Source organism: Schistocerca cancellata, chromosome 2 (genome assembly GCF_023864275.1).
Source record: "Schistocerca cancellata isolate TAMUIC-IGC-003103 chromosome 2, iqSchCanc2.1, whole genome shotgun sequence".
NCBI lineage: Eukaryota > Metazoa > Arthropoda > Insecta > Orthoptera > Acrididae > Schistocerca > Schistocerca cancellata.
The window spans coordinates 302863151-302884793 of record NC_064627.1 but is presented as its reverse complement, the minus strand read 5'-3'; the positions used below and the strand labels follow the sequence as shown (position 1 = coordinate 302884793).

The window sequence follows — 21643 nt, the reverse complement described above, 5'->3', positions numbered from 1 at the left end:
ACTGTGGGATTCTGTTGCTAATAGCTTTCTGTAGGAGGGACAATGATTCTTCCATAGAACCATTAGAGCCTGTCTTCTCTGCTGCTCTCAAAAAGTGGTTATTAAATATTTCTGCAACCAACTCAGGTTTCTTTATGATACTGTCCCCTGTATTAATCTCTACCTGAGACATGTTCCCTGTTGTCCTGCCAGTTTCCCTCTTTATTACATTCCATATAGTTTTAATTTTATTTTCTGAGCTTTCAATTTCTGATTTTATGCACATACTTTTAGATTTATTTATAACCTTCTTGAGAATGCTACAGTAAAGTTTGTAGTGTTGTCTTTTCTTTGGATCATTACAAGTCCTGAGAGAACTGTATAACATCCTCTTTGTTCTACAAGATGTTATTATCCCTGTAGTGATCCAATACTTCTTGGCATTGCCTATATGACTATTTCTAACTACTGGCCAGGTGCACCATTAGGATAATGTACAGTGAAGTAATTTGGTGTTACACAAGTATCCTGGTTGATGCCAGATTTACAGAGCTATAATATTAAGCTTGTAATGCTTGATATTTGCACAACCTGTTCAAAACTACTTTTATGTAGCATAAAATGTATCTAATTGCTAACTTGAAACATCAGAATATGAATAAATCTTGACTGGTGATCAATTAAGAAAATATTTCACTGACTGTTATTGAATGTCCATAACTTTTAGCAAAATCCTAGTAAACTTTATAAAGGAATAAAGTAGATCTCTTGCACATAAGAACCTTTTTAATAAAACTAAGCCAAATATTTTGATAATGTGAAGGCTGCTTCGACCCACACTGATGCAGCAGCAGGATGCCCTAATTCATGCTATCAGCACAATTTTGTGGCGTGCTGGAGAGAAGACATGCAGCCGAGTTTGCTTACCACAAGATCTTCCCATTGTTGCAGCATCACAGAACTTCTTGCCTGATGGAGTAACTGAAAAGGTAAAAAACCTTTAACAATTACACAATTAGCTAGTATGTTGTGAATGTAGACAGTAGCAAAAGGAATAGTACATAAATAATTAGCTTCATCAGCAGCCAATCAGTATCATGTTAGGAAACAAGGAAGAAGAAATATTATTCAGATGCTCTTTGTAGACAAATATTATTTATCATACAATGGGTGGTGATCTCTATTAAAAATATGTAGAGGTGATAGAATGATTAATGGTGTTACACATTTCACTTTCTACAGTAGAAATTCAAATTCACCTGGAAATATTTACACACATTTCTTTGATAAGAAATCACAATTTGTGTCATCAACAGGCTATCTCTTGGGGGCAGTACTTTTTCCTTTTATAATTCAACTCCAATGACCTAACAGCAATGTGCTGTATAGTCATCTGACTCATATTTATATGGACATGAAAAAGTTGTTTGTCTAGAAAATTGGATAGAGGTGTCTAAGATGTGAAGATGATAAATCTAAAAATTTAAGTTTAATGTCACAAAGAAGTGTATCTGCAGTCTAAACAAGGACAAAAGATTCTGCCTACAAGTCAAAACCAAACTCACATGATATTTGTTAAGATCAGTAACAAGAAAAGTTTATTACCTGAAAATCCTACAGACAACTGTTGGACATACTGCAAAGTAAGCAAATTTTACATTTTGAAGCTGCTATTTAATTACCAGATAATAGTACATCAGGGGCTACTATGTGCAAAAAATGGTACTATGTACAATTAAGTAAAGATAATGAGGTAAAGCTGTCCTCAACCTGAAGATTGATTTGGAAACAACACTGTCTTATTGGACATGGTATCCTCTTGTCCTTCTCTGAACTTTGAACTAACTTACTCAACCAGTTATAGGAGAAACTAGAGTTTTGTGTCGACTACAAAACCATAACACAACTTGACATTTTTCACAGTATACTTATTATTCTTCTTCTTAATAACAATGTACAGAAGTATAATACACAGAAGAGTCAAAAAGAAAATTGAAGATCTGTCAAATGATGATTTATTTGGTCATCAGAAAGGTATGAACACCAGGGAAGCAGTTCTAATGTTGGAACAGATATGATCAATGTGCACAGTACTAATACATTACATTAAGCCGCACGCAAAAATGCAACTTTTCAGGGGGTATTATCCCACATTCTCTTGATCACAGAAATAAGAGGTCAAGTGTTTTGGCTAGCCCTTGGCCTAATAACCATTTGTGTACCTATTGAAAGAATGGGCATGCTGTAGCTATCCTAAAGTACAGGGTCAAAATTCAAACATTATACAAATCCTTTAGCCCAGGTAAATTGAGCAACTTGGTTGTTTCTTTTGCATTAAGTGTGGCCTAAGGTGGACCTTAGGCAGCTGGTAAGGTGCCATTTGTTCACAGGTGGCTTCCGAGAAAATGCAAAAAGACCATGATTTTTGGAAGCAAAAAATGCCAGTTGATGGCCACTTGTATAATTTCTATTCATGGTAAATTGTCGAAATTTTTACCATATGTTCTTAAGATGATATTCTCAGTCAGCTCCAAACCTTTTTTCAATATCAGTACCCATTACTGTCAAAGACACTTTATTTACACAGAAAATTGCAAAAACTGGTTTTCAGCCGTTTTTGCAACATGGACCGAAATTATCTAAATAGCTATAGCAAATGGTCCAAATGTTTACTGCACATTCTTTAGACATTTGTCTAGAAATTCCATTTCCCCATTCATGAAAATCTGTGTCCATTATCAAGATACAATACAAAAACCATGATTTTTGGGTACCAAAAATACTGATCATGGGGATGGCCAATTCTATAATTTTTGTATGAAATGCCTGTTATACAGAGACAATGCACCATAAAGTTTTATTGGTGAAAAATGCTGACTAAAAACATAGTTTGCTGAGCTCAGAACCTTTTGGTGATCCTAGAATCCTTGCCATGTGTTCACTATGTTTGTTAATACTACATTTACACCTCAGATTGGATATTACACGGATATTTTATAACAACAGTAACTTTGAACCTCTGGATCTTGGTAACAGACAGTGACATAAAAAAATTCAAGAATCCCTGAGAAACATCTTAAGAACATATGGCAAAAATTTCAGCAATTTGCCATGAATAGAAATTATAGAATTGGCCATCCCCATGATCAGTATTTTTGGTACCCAACAATCATGGTTTTTGTGTTCTGTCTTGAAAATGGACACACATTTTTCATGAATGGGGAAATAGAATTTCTAGGCAAATGTCTAAAGAATGTGCAGTTAACATTTGAACCATTTGCTATACTTATTTAGATAATTTCAGTCCATGTTGCAAAAATGATTAAAAACCAGTTTTTGTGATTTTCTGCATAAATACAGTGTCTTTGACAGTAATGGGTAGTGATATTGGAAAAAGGTTTGAAGTTGACAGGGAATATCATCTTAAGAACATATGGTAAAAATTTCGACAATTTACCAAGAATAGAAATTATATCCAGATATGACAGAAGTTGTAGTGCAGTGACAAAAAGGGCTAAAAAGGGTCTTAACACGTCTGAGAAGAATTTAAAATACCCACCAAAAATTATGTCAAACTGGAGAGAGTGCAAATCAGTTGAATATTTATAATAACATTTTTACTCTTTTAAGGTAAAAATCATATGCTGGGTATCTTGGTGAATTGTAGTAGATGAGAAAGGTATGCAGAAAAAATGTGTTAACTGCATACTTATTTGTTGTTTATATGTCTCAAAGTATATAAATAAACTGTCAAAACTTTACTGACATACAGAACTCATTTTATATTAACCATGATTTGTGGTTATGCCAAATAGCACCCCTTACCAGAAGGCCTTGAGTTGACACTGTATGTCTTGTGTGGATGCAGTCACTGTAATGCAGCTCCCCCTGTCTGAGGCGAACCAAAATGCAGCCATTATTTTCAAACAAACAGAACCTGGACTCATCCTGAGATATTATCTGATACCATTCCTGATCCCAGTGATGTCTTTCCGCAAACCATTGCCAACTAGCCTGCTGTAGCAGGGGAAAGGAGGGACCAGCTGAAAAATGTTCCTGTCAGAGCAAAACACAGGGGAATAAGATCCTCTTTAAAATACTATGACAGATAAGTGGGTAACAAGCTGCCTCAATCCTCATTCTCCCTTCCTCACCAAAAATTTTGGCATGCAAACATATTCATGCATTTTTGTGCTGGAAAAGAGTATCAGAGATAGGGTGATGATGGAAGAAAGAGGAGACAGTGACAATGGGAGAGAAAGGGGGAGGATACAGTGATAGTATGAGAGAGAAAGACACAGTGAAAGAGAATTAGAGATAGATGGAGAGAGAAGCAGTGGGAGCAAAAAAGAAAGGAGATATTGAGTCAGTAAGAAACAGTGGCAGTAAAAGAGAATGAGAGATGGATGGAGATAAAAGCAGTGGGTGCAAAAGAGAGAGGAGACAGTAGAAATGAAAAATAAAGATGAGTGGAGACCATATGTAGGCACGGGAGGGTCTGTCCCCTCCCAGACTGGCAAACTTTAACAAACTTGCACTTATAGGAGAGGGTGCATTTTGGACCGAAATTTTAAACACTTGAATGTAGTGGAAAAAATAAGCTGGACACCCCCCCCCCCCTCCGATCCCCCACAATTTCTGAGCTGCCAAGGCATGGTGGAGACGGTAGGAGTGGGAAAGAAAGACAAAAGGAGATAGTGCAAGTGAGAGAGGAGACAGTGGCCGCAGAACATAATGTAAATCAATGGGAGAGATATGAAATATGAAGGCTTAACTACAAAGAGAGACTGGGTATGGGGATTTGGAAAGTTCTGTGTTAAAAGAGTGTGAATACGTTCACATGCCAAATTTTTGGTGAGGAAGAAGGAATGAGGATTGAGACAGCTGGCTCCCCACTTTTCTGTCAGAGTCTTTTAAAGAGGAGCAGATTCCTCTTTTTTTGTTCTCCAACAGGAGCATTCTTGAACTGGTATACAATACACACAGGAACCAAGACGGAACATTAAGAATGGAAGACCAGGAACAAAGTAATCTGGAAAGGGTGTAAGACAGGGATGTAGTCTTTTGCCCCTACTATTCAATCTGTACATTGAAGAAGCAATAACTGAAATAAAAGCAGATTAGTACAGGCAAGGAGAGCATTCATGACCAAGAGATGTCTTCTACTATCAAACAATGGTTGTAATATGAAGAAGTACTTTCCGAGATTCTACTTTAGAGCACAGTATTGTAATGTAGTGAATCATGGACTCTGGGAAAACCAGAAAAGAAGAGAATGAAAGTGTATCAAATGTGGTGTTACAGAAGGACATAGAAAACTTGGGGGAGTGATAAGATAAGGAGGGAGGTGATTCTCCACAGAAATGTCATTGAAAGCAACACAGAAAATACTGAAAAGAAGAAGAGACAGGATGATAGGTCACATGTCAAGACATCAGGGAATAACCTCCACAGTACTAGAAGGAGCTGTAAAGGGTAAAAACTGTAGAAGAAGACCAACTGAAATACATTCACAAAAAAAAATAATTAATTAAGGATGTAGAGTGCAAGTGCCACTCTAAGTTGCAGAGATTGGTACAAAAGAAAAATTCATGGTGTCTGCATCAAACCAGTCAGAAGATTGATGACTCAAAAGAAAAACAGAAGTGTGGGTGATCTTTAAGGGATTTCCATCCAACATATACTTAAAATACTCTGGTGTGCAAAACCTGAGGACAAAAGTAACTTTAACATGATATGTCACTGGCAAGTAATACAGCTCAGTGAAACTTTGACCATACATAGAAATAACTGCTTCAGCATGGTACAGAAGGTAACTGAAAGAAATGTTAAATGAAATGTGGAAGAATGACACTTTTATTCAATGACATTAATCACAATGAAGTCGCCAGGATTTATGATGGCCCCTGGACATTATGAAAGGTGAGACATGGTTCTTAAAAGGTTGGTAAGGAGTTCTTATGGTAAGACATTCCATTCCTCCACCAGCATCATTGATCACTGCTGGATCTTCATTGGTGAATGTGAACATGCTGCAGTACACTTCCCAACACATCCCACATGTGCTCAATGGGAGTTAAGTCATGGGATCAGGTGGGCCAGTTCATTTCAAGAGCTCCTCCACATGTGCAATTCAATGTGGTCATGCCTTGTCATCCATAAAAATGAAGTCAAGGCCAAATGAGGTCCTGAGAAGCTCTATGTGGGGAAGGAGAACAATGTCACAGTACCACTGACCAGTGAGCAGAGTCAACCATACAGTAGTTTGTGGGGGGATGTATTTTTAATATTTTGGAAGATGAATGGTGACCTCTAAGCACCCACAAAAAAATTTAATTCCAACCCTGTGAAAACCTGCTTAATACTGGCTTTTAAATCATTCTGCTGGAAGAAAAACATCTGACTGCACTATATTTTCCTTTCCCTGCATTCGTGTGTGAGTGCCCTTGCCCACAAGCGTACCATGTTTGAAGATTTGGAGGGAACCCCCCCCCCCCCCCCCCAAGAAACATGCCTCCCCCACCCCCACACCAAAACATCTGGACCACAAAAACAATCATTTTCAGTAATATTCCTGTGTGCATTTGTACCCTCATGTGATGAGAAGTACGAATATGTAATGCACCCTGGGACATTGTCGAACATGATTATCTTGGTAGTCCAGCTGGTATGGTGTGGGGAGGCATAATGTTGGATCGGTGTACTAACCTCTAAATCTCTGAGCATCGACACTCACTTGTAAACATTATTGTGACATGTTAATTCTTCCCCATGTGCATTTTTTCAGGGCAGCATTTGGCCCTGACTTCATTTTTACTGGGAACAAGGCATGACTGCATCAAACTACACAGGTGGAGGAGATCTTATAATGAGAAGACATTCAGTGAATGGAATGGCCTGCCCATTCCCTCAACTTAAAACACACTGAGCAGGTGTGAGATGTGTTGGGAAGACATTTTGCATCACATCACATACACTCACAACTATCCAGCAATTATCTACCATGCTGGTGGAGGAATGGAATGCCCTACCAAAACAACTCCTCACCAACCTTATGGCCAGCATGTGAGCATGCTGCAGAACATGCACTGCAATCTATGGTTATCACACACTGAACCATGTCTTGCCTTTTTTAATATCCATGGAACCATCATAAAACATGATGACTTGAGTGTAATTATTGCCTTAGTATAAAAGTATCATTTCTGTCCATCTCATTGTGTACTTCAGTCAGTTACCTTCTGTACTATACTATAGGAGCTCTTTCTATGCAAGGTACAAGTTTCATCAGACAATGTTATTTGGCAGTGACACATCATGCGAATGTTACTTTTGTCTTTAAGTTTTGCACATCAGTGTATGAGCCCATGCAGATAAAAAGAGGATTTATCAACTATGTAACATAACATGACTGCTGTGTAATTTTATACTCTGATACAGCTTCAGTGCAGTAACAAAATAAGCCTTGTAAACTGGTTTTAGTTTGATTATACTTCACTATAAGAGCCTCGGATGTATCTTAGTACATAGGCCTATACATGTAAATCTTTTTTAATTAATGTACACTCCTGGAAATGGAAAAAAGAACACATTGACACCGGTGTGTCAGACCCACCATACTTGCTCCGGACACTGCGAGAGGGCTGTACAAGCAATGATCACACGCACGGCACAGCGGACACACCAGGAACCGCGGTGTTGGCCGTCGAATGGCGCTAGCTGCGCAGCATTTGTGCACCGCCGCCGTCAGTGTCAGCCAGTTTGCCGTGGCATACGGAGCTCCATCGCAGTCTTTAACACTGGTAGCATGCCGCGACAGCGTGGACGTGAACCGTATGTGCAGTTGACAGACTTTGAGCGAGGGCGTATAGTGGGCATGCGGGAGGCCGGGTGGACGTACCGCCGAATTGCTCAACACGTGGGGCGTGAGGTCTCCACAGTACATCGATGTTGTCGCCAGTGGTCGGCGGAAGGTGCACGTACCCGTCGACCTGGGACCGGACCGCAGCGACACACGGATGCACGCCAAGACCGTAGGATCCTACGCAGTGCCGTAGGGGACCGCACCGCCAGTTCCCAGCATATTAGGGACACTGTTGCTCCTGGGGTATCGGCGAGGACCATTCGCAACCGTCTCCACGAAGCTGGGCTACGGTCCCGCACACAGTTAGGCCGTCTTCCGCTCACGCCCCAACATCGTGCAGCCCGCCTCCAGTGGTGTCGCGACAGGCGTGAATGGAGGGACGAATGGAGACGTGTCGTCTTCAGCGATGAGAGTCGCTTCTGCCTTGGTGCCAATGATGGCCGTATGCGTGTTTGGCGCCGTGCAGGTGAGCGCCACAATCAGGACTGCATACGACCGAGGCACACAGGGCCAACACCCGGCATCATGGTGTGGGGAGCGATCTCCTACACTGGCCGTACACCACTGGTGATCGTCGAGGGGACACTGAATAGTGCACGGTACATCCCAACCGTCATCGAACCCATCGTTCTACCATTCCTAGACCGGCAAGGGAACTTGCTGTTCCAACAGGACAATGCACGTCCGCATGTATCCCGTGCCACCCAACGTACTCTAGAAGGTGTAAGTCAACTACCCTGGCCAGCAAGATCTCCGGATCTGTCCCCCATTGAGCATGTTTGGGACTGGATGAAGCGTCGTCTCATGCGGTCTGCACGTCCAGCACGAACGCTGGTCCAACTGAGGCACCAGGTGGAAATGGCATGGCAAGCCGTTCCACAGGACTACATCCAGCATCTCTACGATCGTCTCCATGGGAGAATAGCAGCCTGCATTGCTGCGAAAGGTGGATATACACTGTACTAGTGCCGACATTGTGCATGCTCTGTTGCCTGTGTCTATGTGCCTGTGGTTCTGTGAGTGTGATCATGTGATGTATCTGACCCCAGGAATGTGTCAATAAAGTTTCCCCTTCCTGGGACAATGAATTCACGGTGTTCTTATTTCAATTTCCAGGAGTGTATATCTTCTATCCTACTCCACCTAGACAGTACACAGTTTATGATCACTCACACTTGCAGTATCTTGGAGACTTGTAGAACAAACAGGCAGTGACTATGGGTGATGAGGGCAGAGTTCACGAAGTGCATGGCTAGCCAGAAGAAAAGACCATAGAGTAATGAACATCATCATAAGTACGTGCAAAACAGCCCTGTGATTGACCCAAATAAAAAAAGTAAACACAGACAAGTTCAATCATTCTACTATCAATGTTGCACCCTAAGGCATCAGAGAATAGAGAGGAACTAAAGGACAAGTGGCAGGACTATGGTATTTACTGGTACTCTTACATCAGTGGTCACGCTCATGTGACATTCCCTCAGTGGCGGTACTCTCCATGGGAGTCAGCTGCAACCATGCCACGAAGCCCAAGTAACCTCTAAATCAATGCTCAGGCTGGGCAGGGAACCTGAATCACTGTTGAACAACAAAGTGCAAATGTTTGACCACTATCACACTTAAGATCTACAGAAAGAAATTATCATATCAGGGTCTTCGGAAATATTGTATTTATTTATTTATTTATTTATTTTTTTAATGTTTCATATCATTGAAAATATCCTTGCTTTAGGCCTATCAAACAAACACTTCACCTACACTAATTTACTCAAATTTCTCTTTCAATATGATCAAACCAAAAGGTTACTCATAACTGAATACATATTGGAAAACATGCACATTGTTACATACACAATTAAATTGATTTATAATTTATTTTTCTAATAGAAAATATGTACTTAATGATAAATAACACCTATAATTTCTCTTTCTCAATGCAGCTGCATCTGTACGAATTTACCACGTTAGAGGATCTACAGATCTTCATCAAACGCTATAGTTACATGGTAAGTTAAGAACTTACTTATAAAATGAAATAATACCCTACCCAAAGCACTCACCATGTTCTCATACTTACCATAATGTTCTGTTTCTTGAATGTGTATCATCAAATATCTGTACTGCTTTTGTGTGTATGAATTTGTAAAGTAACTCAAGCTGTTAAGTTGCCTGAAACTAACTGTCATAGTAGATGGGAAAGAGGAATATATATATATATATATATATATATATATATATATATATATATATATATATATATATATAAAACAAAGATGATGTGACTTACCAAATGAAAGTGCTGGCAGGTCGACAGACACACAAACGAACACAAACATACACACAAAATTCAAGCTTTCGCAACAAACTGTTGCCTCATCAGGAAAGAGGGAAGGAGAGGGAAAGACGAAAGGATGTGGGTTTTAAGGGAGAGGGTAAGGAGTCATTCCAGTCCCGGGAGCGGAAAGACTTACCTTAGGGGGAAAAAAGGACGGGTATACACTCGCACACACACACACATATCCATCCACACATATACAGACACAAGCAGACATATTTAAAGACAAAGAGTTTGGGCAGAGATGTCAGTCGAGGCAGAAGTGCAGAGGCAAAGATGTTGTTGAATGACAGGTGAGGTATGAGTGGCAGCAACTTGGAATTAGCGGAGATTGAGGCTTATGGTTGGGAAGTGGGTTACGTATTGTTGAGCATATATAGGCGGGATAAAATTGTATAGTAGATTACGGTAAAAGGGGAAGGTGAATACAAACTGAAACTACTGGTAAAAACAGAAAGAGAAAATAAAGAGAAAAAAGAGAAATAAGACGACAGGAAAGATTTCGAAATGCAAAGGCGACAATAACAAACGTAATTGTTGGGTTCAAATTAATGATATGGTTATAATAGAAGGAAACATTCCACGAAGGAAAGGCATGCCTTGGTGCACGGCCAGCACATCTTGGCACAGTGTTACACCGTCCGGGTTATCTGGATACTTCCCACTAACACCAACCTGTCAGAACTCCGGAGATGGGAACTTGCCCTTCAGCATATCCTCTCTTCTCGCTATCCGCCAGGCCTCAATCTCCGCTAATTTCTAATTTCAATCTGCCGCCGCTCATACCTCACCTGTCTTTCAACATCATCTTTGCCTCTGTACTTCCGTCCCGACTGACATCTCTGCCCAAACTCTTTGCCTTTACAAATGTCTGCTTGTGTCTGTGTATGTGTGGATGGATATGTGTGTGTGTGCGAGTGTATACCTGTCCTTTTTTCCCGCTTGTATATATATATATATATATATATCCTTTTTTCCCCCTAAGGTAAGTCTTTCCGCTCCCTGGATTGGAATGACTCCTTACCCTCTCCTTTAAAACCCAAATCCTTTCGTCTTTCCCTCTCCTTCCCTCTTTCCTGACGAGGCAACCATTGGTTGCGAAAGCTAGAATTTTGTGTGTATATTTGTGTTTGTTTGTGTGTCTATCGACCTGCCAGCGCTTTTGTTTGGTAAGTCTCATCATCACAAGATACACCAAATGCAATTGCTCTTGTACTACCAACGTCATCAAAATTATCATCAATAATGAATTCTATTAGTAAATGTGATTATATCATAATTCTAACATGATAATATCTCATCTGATTTCGAGTGATAATAATTTTAATATGACACTAGTTGCATGAGCATTATCTTTGCTTAAAAAATATCACAAAAAGCAATAAATTATTATTTCATCGCTAAAAAATACAAAAACTATTGATTAATAGCAATATTATGAAAAAAATAGATTATAAAAAATGTAACTGGACAGATAAAAATTCTACTCACCAAATGGCAGCAGAAGAACATACACATAGCATAAAGGTCTTACGTATGCAAGCTTTCATATCCAATGGCTCCTTCTTCTGGCAGCAGGGTTTTAAGGGAAGGAAGAGAGGTGAAGAAAAAGGACTGGAGAGATTTAGGAAAAGGGGTAGAGTTAGGGAAAGTCACCCTGAACCCCGTATCAGGGGAGAATTATCAGACAGGATGAGAAGGAAAGACTGATGTTGGGGACTGCACAGGATGAGATATGAAAACTTGATAGCTTAAATGTGGAAGACAGAGTAATATTCAAAACAGAGATTACTGCTAAAATATCATGCATGAGTTAATAAGAGTAAAAAGTTAAGTGCAAGAGGTGAGAGGGGAACAGCAAAAAATAGACAGGTCAGAAAATGAAAGATGTAGGAAACTAAAATGGAGTGAAGAAAGGCGTAGATACTGTGAAAAAAATGCTGATTACGGAGAAATTAATGTAAATTAAGGCTAGATGGGTGACAAGAACCAAGGACACATTGTAGCGCTAATTCCACCTGCGGAGTTCTGAGAAACTGGTGTCTCGGAGAAGAATCCAGTTGTGGCATGTGGTGAAACAGGCACCAAGGTAATGACTTTTATGTTGTAGAGCATACTCTGTGACAGGATATTGTGTGTTGCCAGTACACACTCTCTGCCTATCCCCATCCATCCTAACTGATAACTTGGGGATAGTCACACCGATGTGAAAGGCTGAACAGTGTTTACAAAACAGCTGATATATGACATGTCCTTTCACAGGTGGCTCTCCCTTTGATTGTATATGTTTTGCTTGTCACAGGGTTGGTATAAGTGATGCTAGGAGGGTGCACAGAGCAAGTCTTGCAGCGAAGATTGTCACAGGGTTAGGAGACATAGGGCATGAAAAAGGGTGCAGAAGGAGCATAGGGTCTGACATGGATGTTGTGGAGATTAGGAGAGTGAAAAAAAGCTATTCTGGTTGTGGTGGGCAAAATCTTAGGCAGAATGGATTTCATTTCATGGCATGATTTTTAGGAAATCACGGCCCTGTCAAAGTAGCTGATTAATACATTCCACACCAGGATAACACTGAGTGACAAATGGTATGATATGAAGTTGTTTTTTGGAGGGATCAGGAGTATAATTTTCACAAATAATAAATAAATTTAATAAATTTCATATAGCCCTATTCCAAATCCCATGCCACTTTCCTTAATCTTGATCTCATGCTCACCAAATGCCAGCTACACACTTCTGTCCACATTAAACATACTAACAAACAACAGTACTTACACTCTAACAGTTTCCATCCTTTCCATGACAAACATTCCTCGCCATAGAGGTTGGTTGATTTGAGGGAGGGGACCAAACTGCTAGGTCATTGGCCCCATTAGATTAGGTAAGGAAGATGGCCATGTCCTTTCAAAGGAACCATCCCAGCATTTGCTTGAAGTGATTTAGGGTACAGCCTTAGCATTCGCGGTCACAGGTTCAAATCCTGCCTCGGGCATGGATGTGTGTGATATCCTTAGCTTAGTTACGTTTAAGTAGTTCTAAGTCTAGGGGCCTGATGACCTCAGATGTTAAGGCCCATAGTGTTTAGAGCCATTTGAACCATTTGAACCTTAGCATTCCAGGCAAATGTATTTGTTTGGATGCAGACTCTTTACAGCAATACACCACCATTCTCACCTCAGTCTTCACTGGACATAATTACCCCATCAGTCTAGTTCAAAAGCAGATTTCCCAGGCCATCACATCCAATCCTTGTACTGCTGGTCCCTCCAAAAAACAACTTCAGAGCACAGTATTATCCTGGTGTTGACTGTATTAATCTGCTACTTCAACAACACCATGGTGTTGTTTGGATGCAGACTCTTTACAGCAATACACCACCATTCTCACCTCAGTCTTCACTGGACATAATTACCCCATCAGTCTAGTTCAAAAGCAGATTTTCCAGGCCATCACATCCAATCCTTGTACTGCTGGTCCCTCCAAAAAACAACTTCAGAGCACAGTATTATCCTGGTGTTGACTGTATTAATCTGCTACTTCAACAACACCATGACATCCTAAAATCATGTCCTGAAATGAGATCCATTCTGTCAGTGATTTTTCCCACCACAAACAGAATAGTTTTTCATTGCCCTCCCAATCTCTGAGACATCCCTGTCAGACCTTGTGCTCTTTCTGCTCCCTACTCCCTACCCTCTGGCTCCTAACCCTATGACCATCGCCACTGCAAGACTTGCCCCATGCATCCTCCTACTGCCACCTATACCAGCCCTGTAACTAGCAAAACGTATACTATCAAAGGGAGAGCCACCTGTGAAACAACACGTCATATACCAGAAGTTATGCAAACACTGTTCGGCCTTTTACATCAACATGACTACCACAAACTTATCAGATAGGATGAATGGGTGTAGGTAGAGGATGTATATTGGCAGCATATGATATCTTGTTATAGAGCATGCTCTACAAGATGATAGTTGTGACCTCAGTCACGTGGCCCATCTGGATTCTTCCACCAGTCCCCAGTTTCTCAGAACACTGCAGGTGGGAACCAGCACTACAACATGTCCTTGGTTTTCGCCACCCACCTGGCCTTAATTTACTTGAATTTCTTTTTTCACAGTAACTACTCCTTTCTTCTCTCCATTTTAGTTTTCTACATCTTTCATTTTCTGATCTGTCTATTTTTTTTGCCCTCCCCCTCCCACCTATATTACATAAAAGGCACTTGGCTTTTCACTCATATTAACTCATGCTTGATGTTTTAGCAGTAATCTATATCTTCATATTTCGCTTGTGTTCCACATTTGAGCTCTCAGCTTTTCAAATCTCATTCTATGCAGTCCCCAGCAATTAGTCTTTCCTTCTCATTCCGTCCAGTATGGCTTCCCTGACCCCAGGTTCTGGGTGAATTTCCCAAACTCTACCCCTTTTCCTAAGCCTCTCCAGTCCTATCCTTTCAGCCCTCTTCCTCCCCCTTCAACCCTTCTGCCAGAAGAAGGAGCCAGTGGTTCTGAAAGCTTGCATACATAAAACCTTTTTTTAATATGTGTGTTCTCCTGCCACCGCTTGGTGTGTAGATTTTTTTGTCTATTCAATTACATTTTCTGTCAAAAATTGATTATTGTCATACACACACACACACACACACACACACACACACACACACACACACATATGACCTGAGTTTGGCCTCAGCAACCAGAAACTGTGGTGGGTTGCATGCCCGTGTGTGTGTGTGTGTGTGTGTGTGTGTGTGTGTGTGTGTGTGTGTGTGTGTGCGCGCGCGCGCGTGCGCGCACGCATGCATGCTTTGTTTATTTCCGATGAAGGCCTTTTTGGCTGAAAGCTTGAATGTTTGACAGCTTTTTGTTGTGCCTATCTATAACTTGACATCCTTGCAACATGGTGAGTAGTAATCCATCTGTTTTATAATATCATCTTTATTCCATCCTGGAATTTCCATTGTTTGACAAAACCTTTTGAGTCATATTTTAAAACCAATTTGCATCCAATTGCTCTGAATTACTTATGATGTTCCCTGACCATATGGTACTCTAATTTAAATATTTTATAAATGCATATACAAAAAATAACATGGGGATACTGTACCACTGCTTATTCATTCTTCAAACTTAATACACCAGTTGACTTGGTGTTGTGTGATAGAAAAAAACCCACAAATGTTCTAACCATATCCAACCTACACTTTCTACTCAAAAGAAAACAAAATGTCTGAGCTACTCCTGTAGAGCTCCACCATTTTTAGACCTACCAAAAAGAAGCAAAATTTTCTCTTTTTAGATGTTGGCTTCTAACCTGTATTCAACTCTCTCCTTATTACTTTCCAAAATGTTTTACAATGTAGACTCCAACACTCACATCAAACATCAAATGAAGACATGAAGTCTGTAAGCAAGTCTGCAATCATGTTATGGCACTTTATTTGTAACAATCCATTGTGATCACAGTGGTTGTATAATTCACAATTACTGGTTTCAGTTTTTCCTTCTTTAGATCTGTTATAAATGGAAAAATGGTGGTGTAAATACTTAAGTTCTGTTAGCTAAGACTAAATCTACAAAAGTCTAGGAATACATAAGAAATAATAAATAAAATTAATAGCATGACTAACAGCCATGCATACCAGGGTAGTCTGCAAAGTTTCTGACCTCAACATGGAGATACCAGCACTGTGAACACAATCTGGGGAATTCGTTTGTATGCGTATGTTTGTATGTGTATAGTAAGGCACAAGCAAGGGGAAACTATGGCCGTAATTTTTCCCGAGGGCATGCAGCTTTTCTGTATGATTAAATCATGATGGCATCCTCTTGGGTAAAATATTCCGGAGGTAAAATAGTCCCCCATTCGGATCTCCGGGCGGGGACTACTCAAGAGGATGTCATTATCAGGAGAAAGAAAACTGGCGTTCTACGGATTGGAGCATGGAATGTCAGATCCCTTAATCAGGCAGGTAGGTTAGAAAATTAAAAAAGGGAAATGGATAGGTTAAAGTTAGATATAGTGGGAATTAGTGAAGTTCGGTGGCAGGAGGAACAAGTCTTCTGGTCAGGTGACTACAGGGTTATAAACACAAAGTCAAATAGGGGTAATGCAGGAGTAGGTTTAATAATGAATAGGAAAATAGGAATGCGGGTAAGCTACTACAAACAGCATAGTGAACGCATTATTGTGGCCAAGATAGACACGAAGCCCACACCTACTACAGTAGTACAAGTTTATATGCCAACTAGCTCTGCAGATGACGAAGAAATTGAAGAAATGTATGATGAAATAAAAGAAATTATTCAGATAGTGAAGGGAGACGAAAATTTAATAGTCATGGGTGACTGGAATTCGAGTGTAGGAAAAGGGAGAGAAGGAAACGTAGTAGGTGAATATGGATTGGAGCTAAGAAATGAAAGAGGAAGCCGCCTGGTAGAATTTTGCACAGAGCACAACTTAATCATAGCTAACACTTGGTTCAAGAATCATAAAAGAAGGTTGTATACATGGAAGAACCCTGGAGATACTAAAAGGTTTCAGATAGATTATATAATGGTAAGACAGAGATTTAGGAACCAGGTTTTAAATTGTAAGACATTTCCAGGGGCAGATGTGGACTCTGACCACAATCTATTGGTTATGACCTGTAGATTAAAACTGAAGAAACTGCAAAAAGGTGGGAATTTAAGGAGATGGGACCTGGATAAACTGACTAAACCAGAGGTTGTACAGAGTTTCAGGGAGAGCATAAGGGAACAATTGACAGGAATGGGAGAAAGAAATACAGTAGAAGAAGAATGGGTAGCTTTGAGGGATGAAGTAGTGAAGGCAACAGAGGAACAAGTAGGTAAAAAGACGAGGGCTAGTAGAAATCCTTGGGTAACAGAAGAAATACTGAATGTAATTGAAAGGAGAAAATATAAAAATGCAGGCAAAAAGGAATACAAACGTCTCAAAAATGAGATCGACAGGAAGTGCAAAATGGCTAAGCAGGGATGGCTAGAGGACAAATGTAAGGATGTAGAGGCTTATCTCACTAGCGGTAAAATAGACACTGCCTACAGGAAAATTAAAGAGACCTTTGGAGATAAGAGAAACACTTGTATGAATATCAAGAGCTCAGATGGAAACCAAGTTCTAAGCAAAGAAGGGAAAGCAGAAAGGTGGAAGGAGTATATAGAGGGTCTATACAAGGGCGATGTACTTGAGGACAATATTATGGAAATGGAAGAGGATGTAGATGAAGATGAAATGGGAGATAAGATACTACGTGAAGAGTTTGACAAAGCACTGAAAGACCTGAGTCAAAACAAGGCCCCCGGAGTAGACAACATTCCATTGGAACTACTGACGGCCTTGGGAGAGCCATTCCTGGCAAAACTCTACCATCTGGTGAGCAAGATGTATGAAACAGGCGAAATAACCTCAGACTTCAAGAAGAATATAATAATTCCAATCCCAAAGAAAGCAGGTGTTGGCAGACGTGAAAATTACCGAACAATCAGTTTAATAAGTCACAGCTGCAAAATACTAACGCGAATTCTTTACAAACGAATGGAAAAACTAGTAGAAGCCGACCTCAGGGAAGATCAGTTTGGATTCCGTAGAAATATTGGAACACGTGAGGCAATACTGACCTTACCAATTATCCTAGAAGAAAGATTAAGGACAGGCAAACCTATGTTTCTAGCATTTGTAGACTTGGAGAAAGCTTTCGTCAATGTTGACTGGAATACTCTCTTTCAAATTCTAAAGGTGGCAGGGGTAAAATACAGGGAGCGAAAGGCTATTTACAATTTGTACAGAAACCAGATGGCAGTTATAAGAGTCGAGGGACATGAAAGGGAAGCAGTGGTTGGGAAAGGAATAAGACAGGGTTGTAGTCTCTCCCCGATGTTATTCAATCTGTATATTGAGCAAGCAGTAAAGGAAACAAAAGAAAATTTCGGAGTAGGTATTAAAATCCATGGAGAAGAAATAAAAACTTTGAGGTTCACCGATGACATTGTAATTCTGTCAGAGACAGCAAAGGACTTGGAAGAGCAGTTGAACGGAATGGATGGTGTCTTGAAGGGAGGATATAAGATGAACATCAACAAAAGTAAAACGAGGATAATGGAATGTAGTCGAATTAAGTCGGGTGATGTTGAGGGTATTAGTTAGGAAATGAGACACTTAAAGTAGTAAAGGAGTTTTGCTATTTGGGGAGCAAAATAACTGATGATGGTCGAAGTAGAGAGGATACAAAATGTAGACTGGCAATGGCAAGGAAATCGTTTCTGAAGAAGAGAAATTTGTTAACATCGAGTATAGATTTAAGTGTCAGGAAGTCATTTCTGAAAGTATTTGTATGGAGTGTAGCCTTGTATGGAAGTGAAACATGGATGGTAAATAGTTTGGACAAGAAGAGAATAGAAGCTTTCGAAATGTGGTGCTACAGAAGAATGCTGAAGATTAGATGGGTAGATCACATAACTAATGAGGAAGTATTGAATAGGATTGGGGAGAAGAGAAGTTTGTGGCACAACTTGACCAGAAGAAGGGATCGGTTGGTAGGACATGTTCTGAGGCATCAAGGGATCACCAATTTAGTATTGGAGGGCAGCGTGGAGGGTAAAAATCGTAGGGGGAGACCAAGAGATGAATACACTAAGCAGATTCAGAAGGATGTAGGTTGCAGTAGGTACTGGGATATGAAGAAGCTTGCACAGGATAGAGTAGCATGGAGAGCTGCATCAAACCAGTCTCAGGACTGAAGACCACAACAACAACAACAGTAAGGCACTCACAAAAATTTCAGCCATTGTTGTTTGACAATCACTGTAGTGAATCAGCGTGAGTATTTTAGTGAAAATGGAAAAAATCAAGTATTGAGCTGTCACGAGATTTTTGTTCTTTAAAGGCAATATGCCTGCACAAATTAAGCATGAGTTAGAGGCTACGTATGGGGACTTTGCACCCTCATTTACCATTGTGAAATTTTGGGCAGCTCAATTTAAATGTAATTGTATAGGCTTGGGTGACAACAAACGTTCGGAATAGCCACTACTGATAACAACATTGCTCAAGTTCACCAAATGGTACTAGAGACCTAATGAATTAAGGTGAGAGAGATAGCAGAAGCTATGAGCATATCTCAATAATGTGTTTGTCACATATTGATTGAAAATTTTGGGATGACAAAGCTGACTGTATGCTGGGTGCCACCATTTCTCACTCTGCACCATCTCATACCTCAGTGGTCACCATGGCAACAGTGCACAAATTGCAGTTTCAACTGCTTCACAGTCCTCCTTGCTCATCACACTTTTTTTGTTCCCTCAGCTAAAAGTTGAACTTGGAGAACAGAAATTTTTGTCGAGTGAAGAAGCCATCACTTCAAAAACAACTATTTTGCAGAGAAAGACATTAACTATTATTTGGATGAGTTAGAGAGATGGGAGCATTATTCAGAGTGCTTACAAGAGATTATGCTCAAAAATAAAAATAAATTTGAGGAAGAAATGTCTTATTTGTTTTTGAGTTCGGGAACTTCCAGGTATACACCCCATAAAAACATTCTGATATAAGTATCAACATTAGTATTTATACAACTAGGTACATAGCAAGAGCTGGTGATGGCCTTGGGAACATCCTGTATAATATGCAAATAACTGTACAGATACTGACGTTGATACTTATATCAGGATATTCTTTTGGTACATGTGGCTAGTATGCATGGCTGTTGGTCATATTTTTTATTGTAACTTTTGCAGTATTGTCATAATAAATTGTAAAAACATTGCCCAGATGCTTTTTGTGTTACCTTTTTTAAAAAAAAAAGAGTGGGCAGCTTATGATGAAATGGCATGTTGCACATCATAATGTTTGTCAAGTGCGTGATGTATTAAACACATAATCAACAAATTGTGTGATTTCAGCCTTTGTCAGCACATTCCAGTGATAAAATCTTCAAAGGTGATCAGTGGAGCAGTGGTGTTATCTTGTCACAAAGTTTCAATGAGTTTTGCACCTATCATCTTCAGGCGAATTCTGAAGATGATATGTATTAAAGTCATTGAAACATTGCAACATGACACCATCACCAGTCGGCTGATTACCTGAGAAGACTTTTATCAATCAACAGATTAACTGTACATTTCTGCACACCTTATAAGCCATTCTGATCACACGCACCAGTTGTTTTCAGTGCAGTGCCATATTGTTTCATTCTGTTAATCAAAGCAACTTTTCAATAATGAATGTTGCCTTAATAGAATGTTACCTTAATAGAAATCTTGTTTTGTGTACTATAATACACTGCACTGGTCAAAATGCAGCCCCACTGCAAATGCTGTTCTTAAACAAGGTATGAGTTGGTTGACATTCATAAGCCGCTGGAACTCGCCCTGACTACCATCAAACAATTGGCAGTTACTACAAATTGGTGTGATGGAAGAGCTCCCAAGAGTCATATACCTGTGATATTGGTACCACAAGTACCTTAAGTACTACACTCTCCTGTGTATCCTGCCTCCTCTGCAGAAAGTACAGAATCTGTCATTACTCATCCACATGACTGCGAGAGGCATGTCAATAGTAGATCTAGGTGTTCTGTACAGGGTGTATGGGGACCAAGGAGGACTCAGGGTGTTGTACTGATCCCCCTAATCAACAAGTTTGAGGTGCTGTCTTTTACTGGAACTGAAATTGAGTAAGTGGGACTCACTTCATCTGTTTTCAGGAAATCTGTTTTGTCTGGCGTCAAGAGGAGGCAAATGCAAAAGGGCAGGGGTCTATTAATTATTGGCAGTTCAAACGTACAGCAAATGACGTTACCCCTTTGGGAAATGGGAACAAGGGATAGAAAAGGACACCAGGTGCACTCAGTTTGTATTCCTGGAGGCCTCATTCAACATGTTGAAGGGGCTCCTCCAGCAGTCATTGAAGGAACAGGGAGCAAGCAAGTGCGGACTGTGGCACACGCCGGAACAAATCATGCATGTCTTCTGGGCTCTGAGGTCATACTTTGGTCATTCCAGTAACTGGTAGAGAAGGTCGAGAAGACCAGCCTTGCACATGGAGCTACAACAAAGCTCACAATTTACGACATTGTCCCCAGAACTGCTTGTGGCCCTTTTGTTCCGAGTTGAGTGGAAGTACTGAATCAGAGACTTCAAAGATTCTATGACAAGCAAGGCTGCACTTCCTGGACTCATGCCATAGGTTTGAGAACTGTAGGATTACCCTAAATTGGTCACATGTGCACAACACATCTGAGGCTGCTACTCAGGTAGCTGACTGTGTGTGAGACACACACACAATGGTTTTTTAGAGTAGGCAACTTTCCATCCAATCCAGATAACAACAGCTATAAGAAACCCAGAAGTATGAGCATAAGATCGAAAGAATTCCCTCCCACAGGTGAGGTATTAAAATCCTAATGGTAAACTGCCAAAGTATTTGTAAGAAAGTGC

At 40.2% G+C, this 21643-nt stretch overlaps 1 protein-coding gene across 2 annotated transcripts in view; it reads left to right on the top strand.

Annotated features, from left to right (window-relative positions):
- The window catches only part of LOC126161680 (inactive ubiquitin carboxyl-terminal hydrolase MINDY-4B), a 234535-nt gene that overhangs the window by 200188 nt on the left and 12704 nt on the right, over positions 1-21643 (top strand). For both annotated transcript variants that reach the window (XM_049917687.1, XM_049917685.1), the window contains exons 4-5: positions 803-968; positions 9784-9849. In XM_049917687.1, coding sequence (XP_049773644.1) covers positions 803-968; positions 9784-9849 — 232 coding nt within the window. The remainder of the gene's footprint in view (positions 1-802; positions 969-9783; positions 9850-21643) is intronic.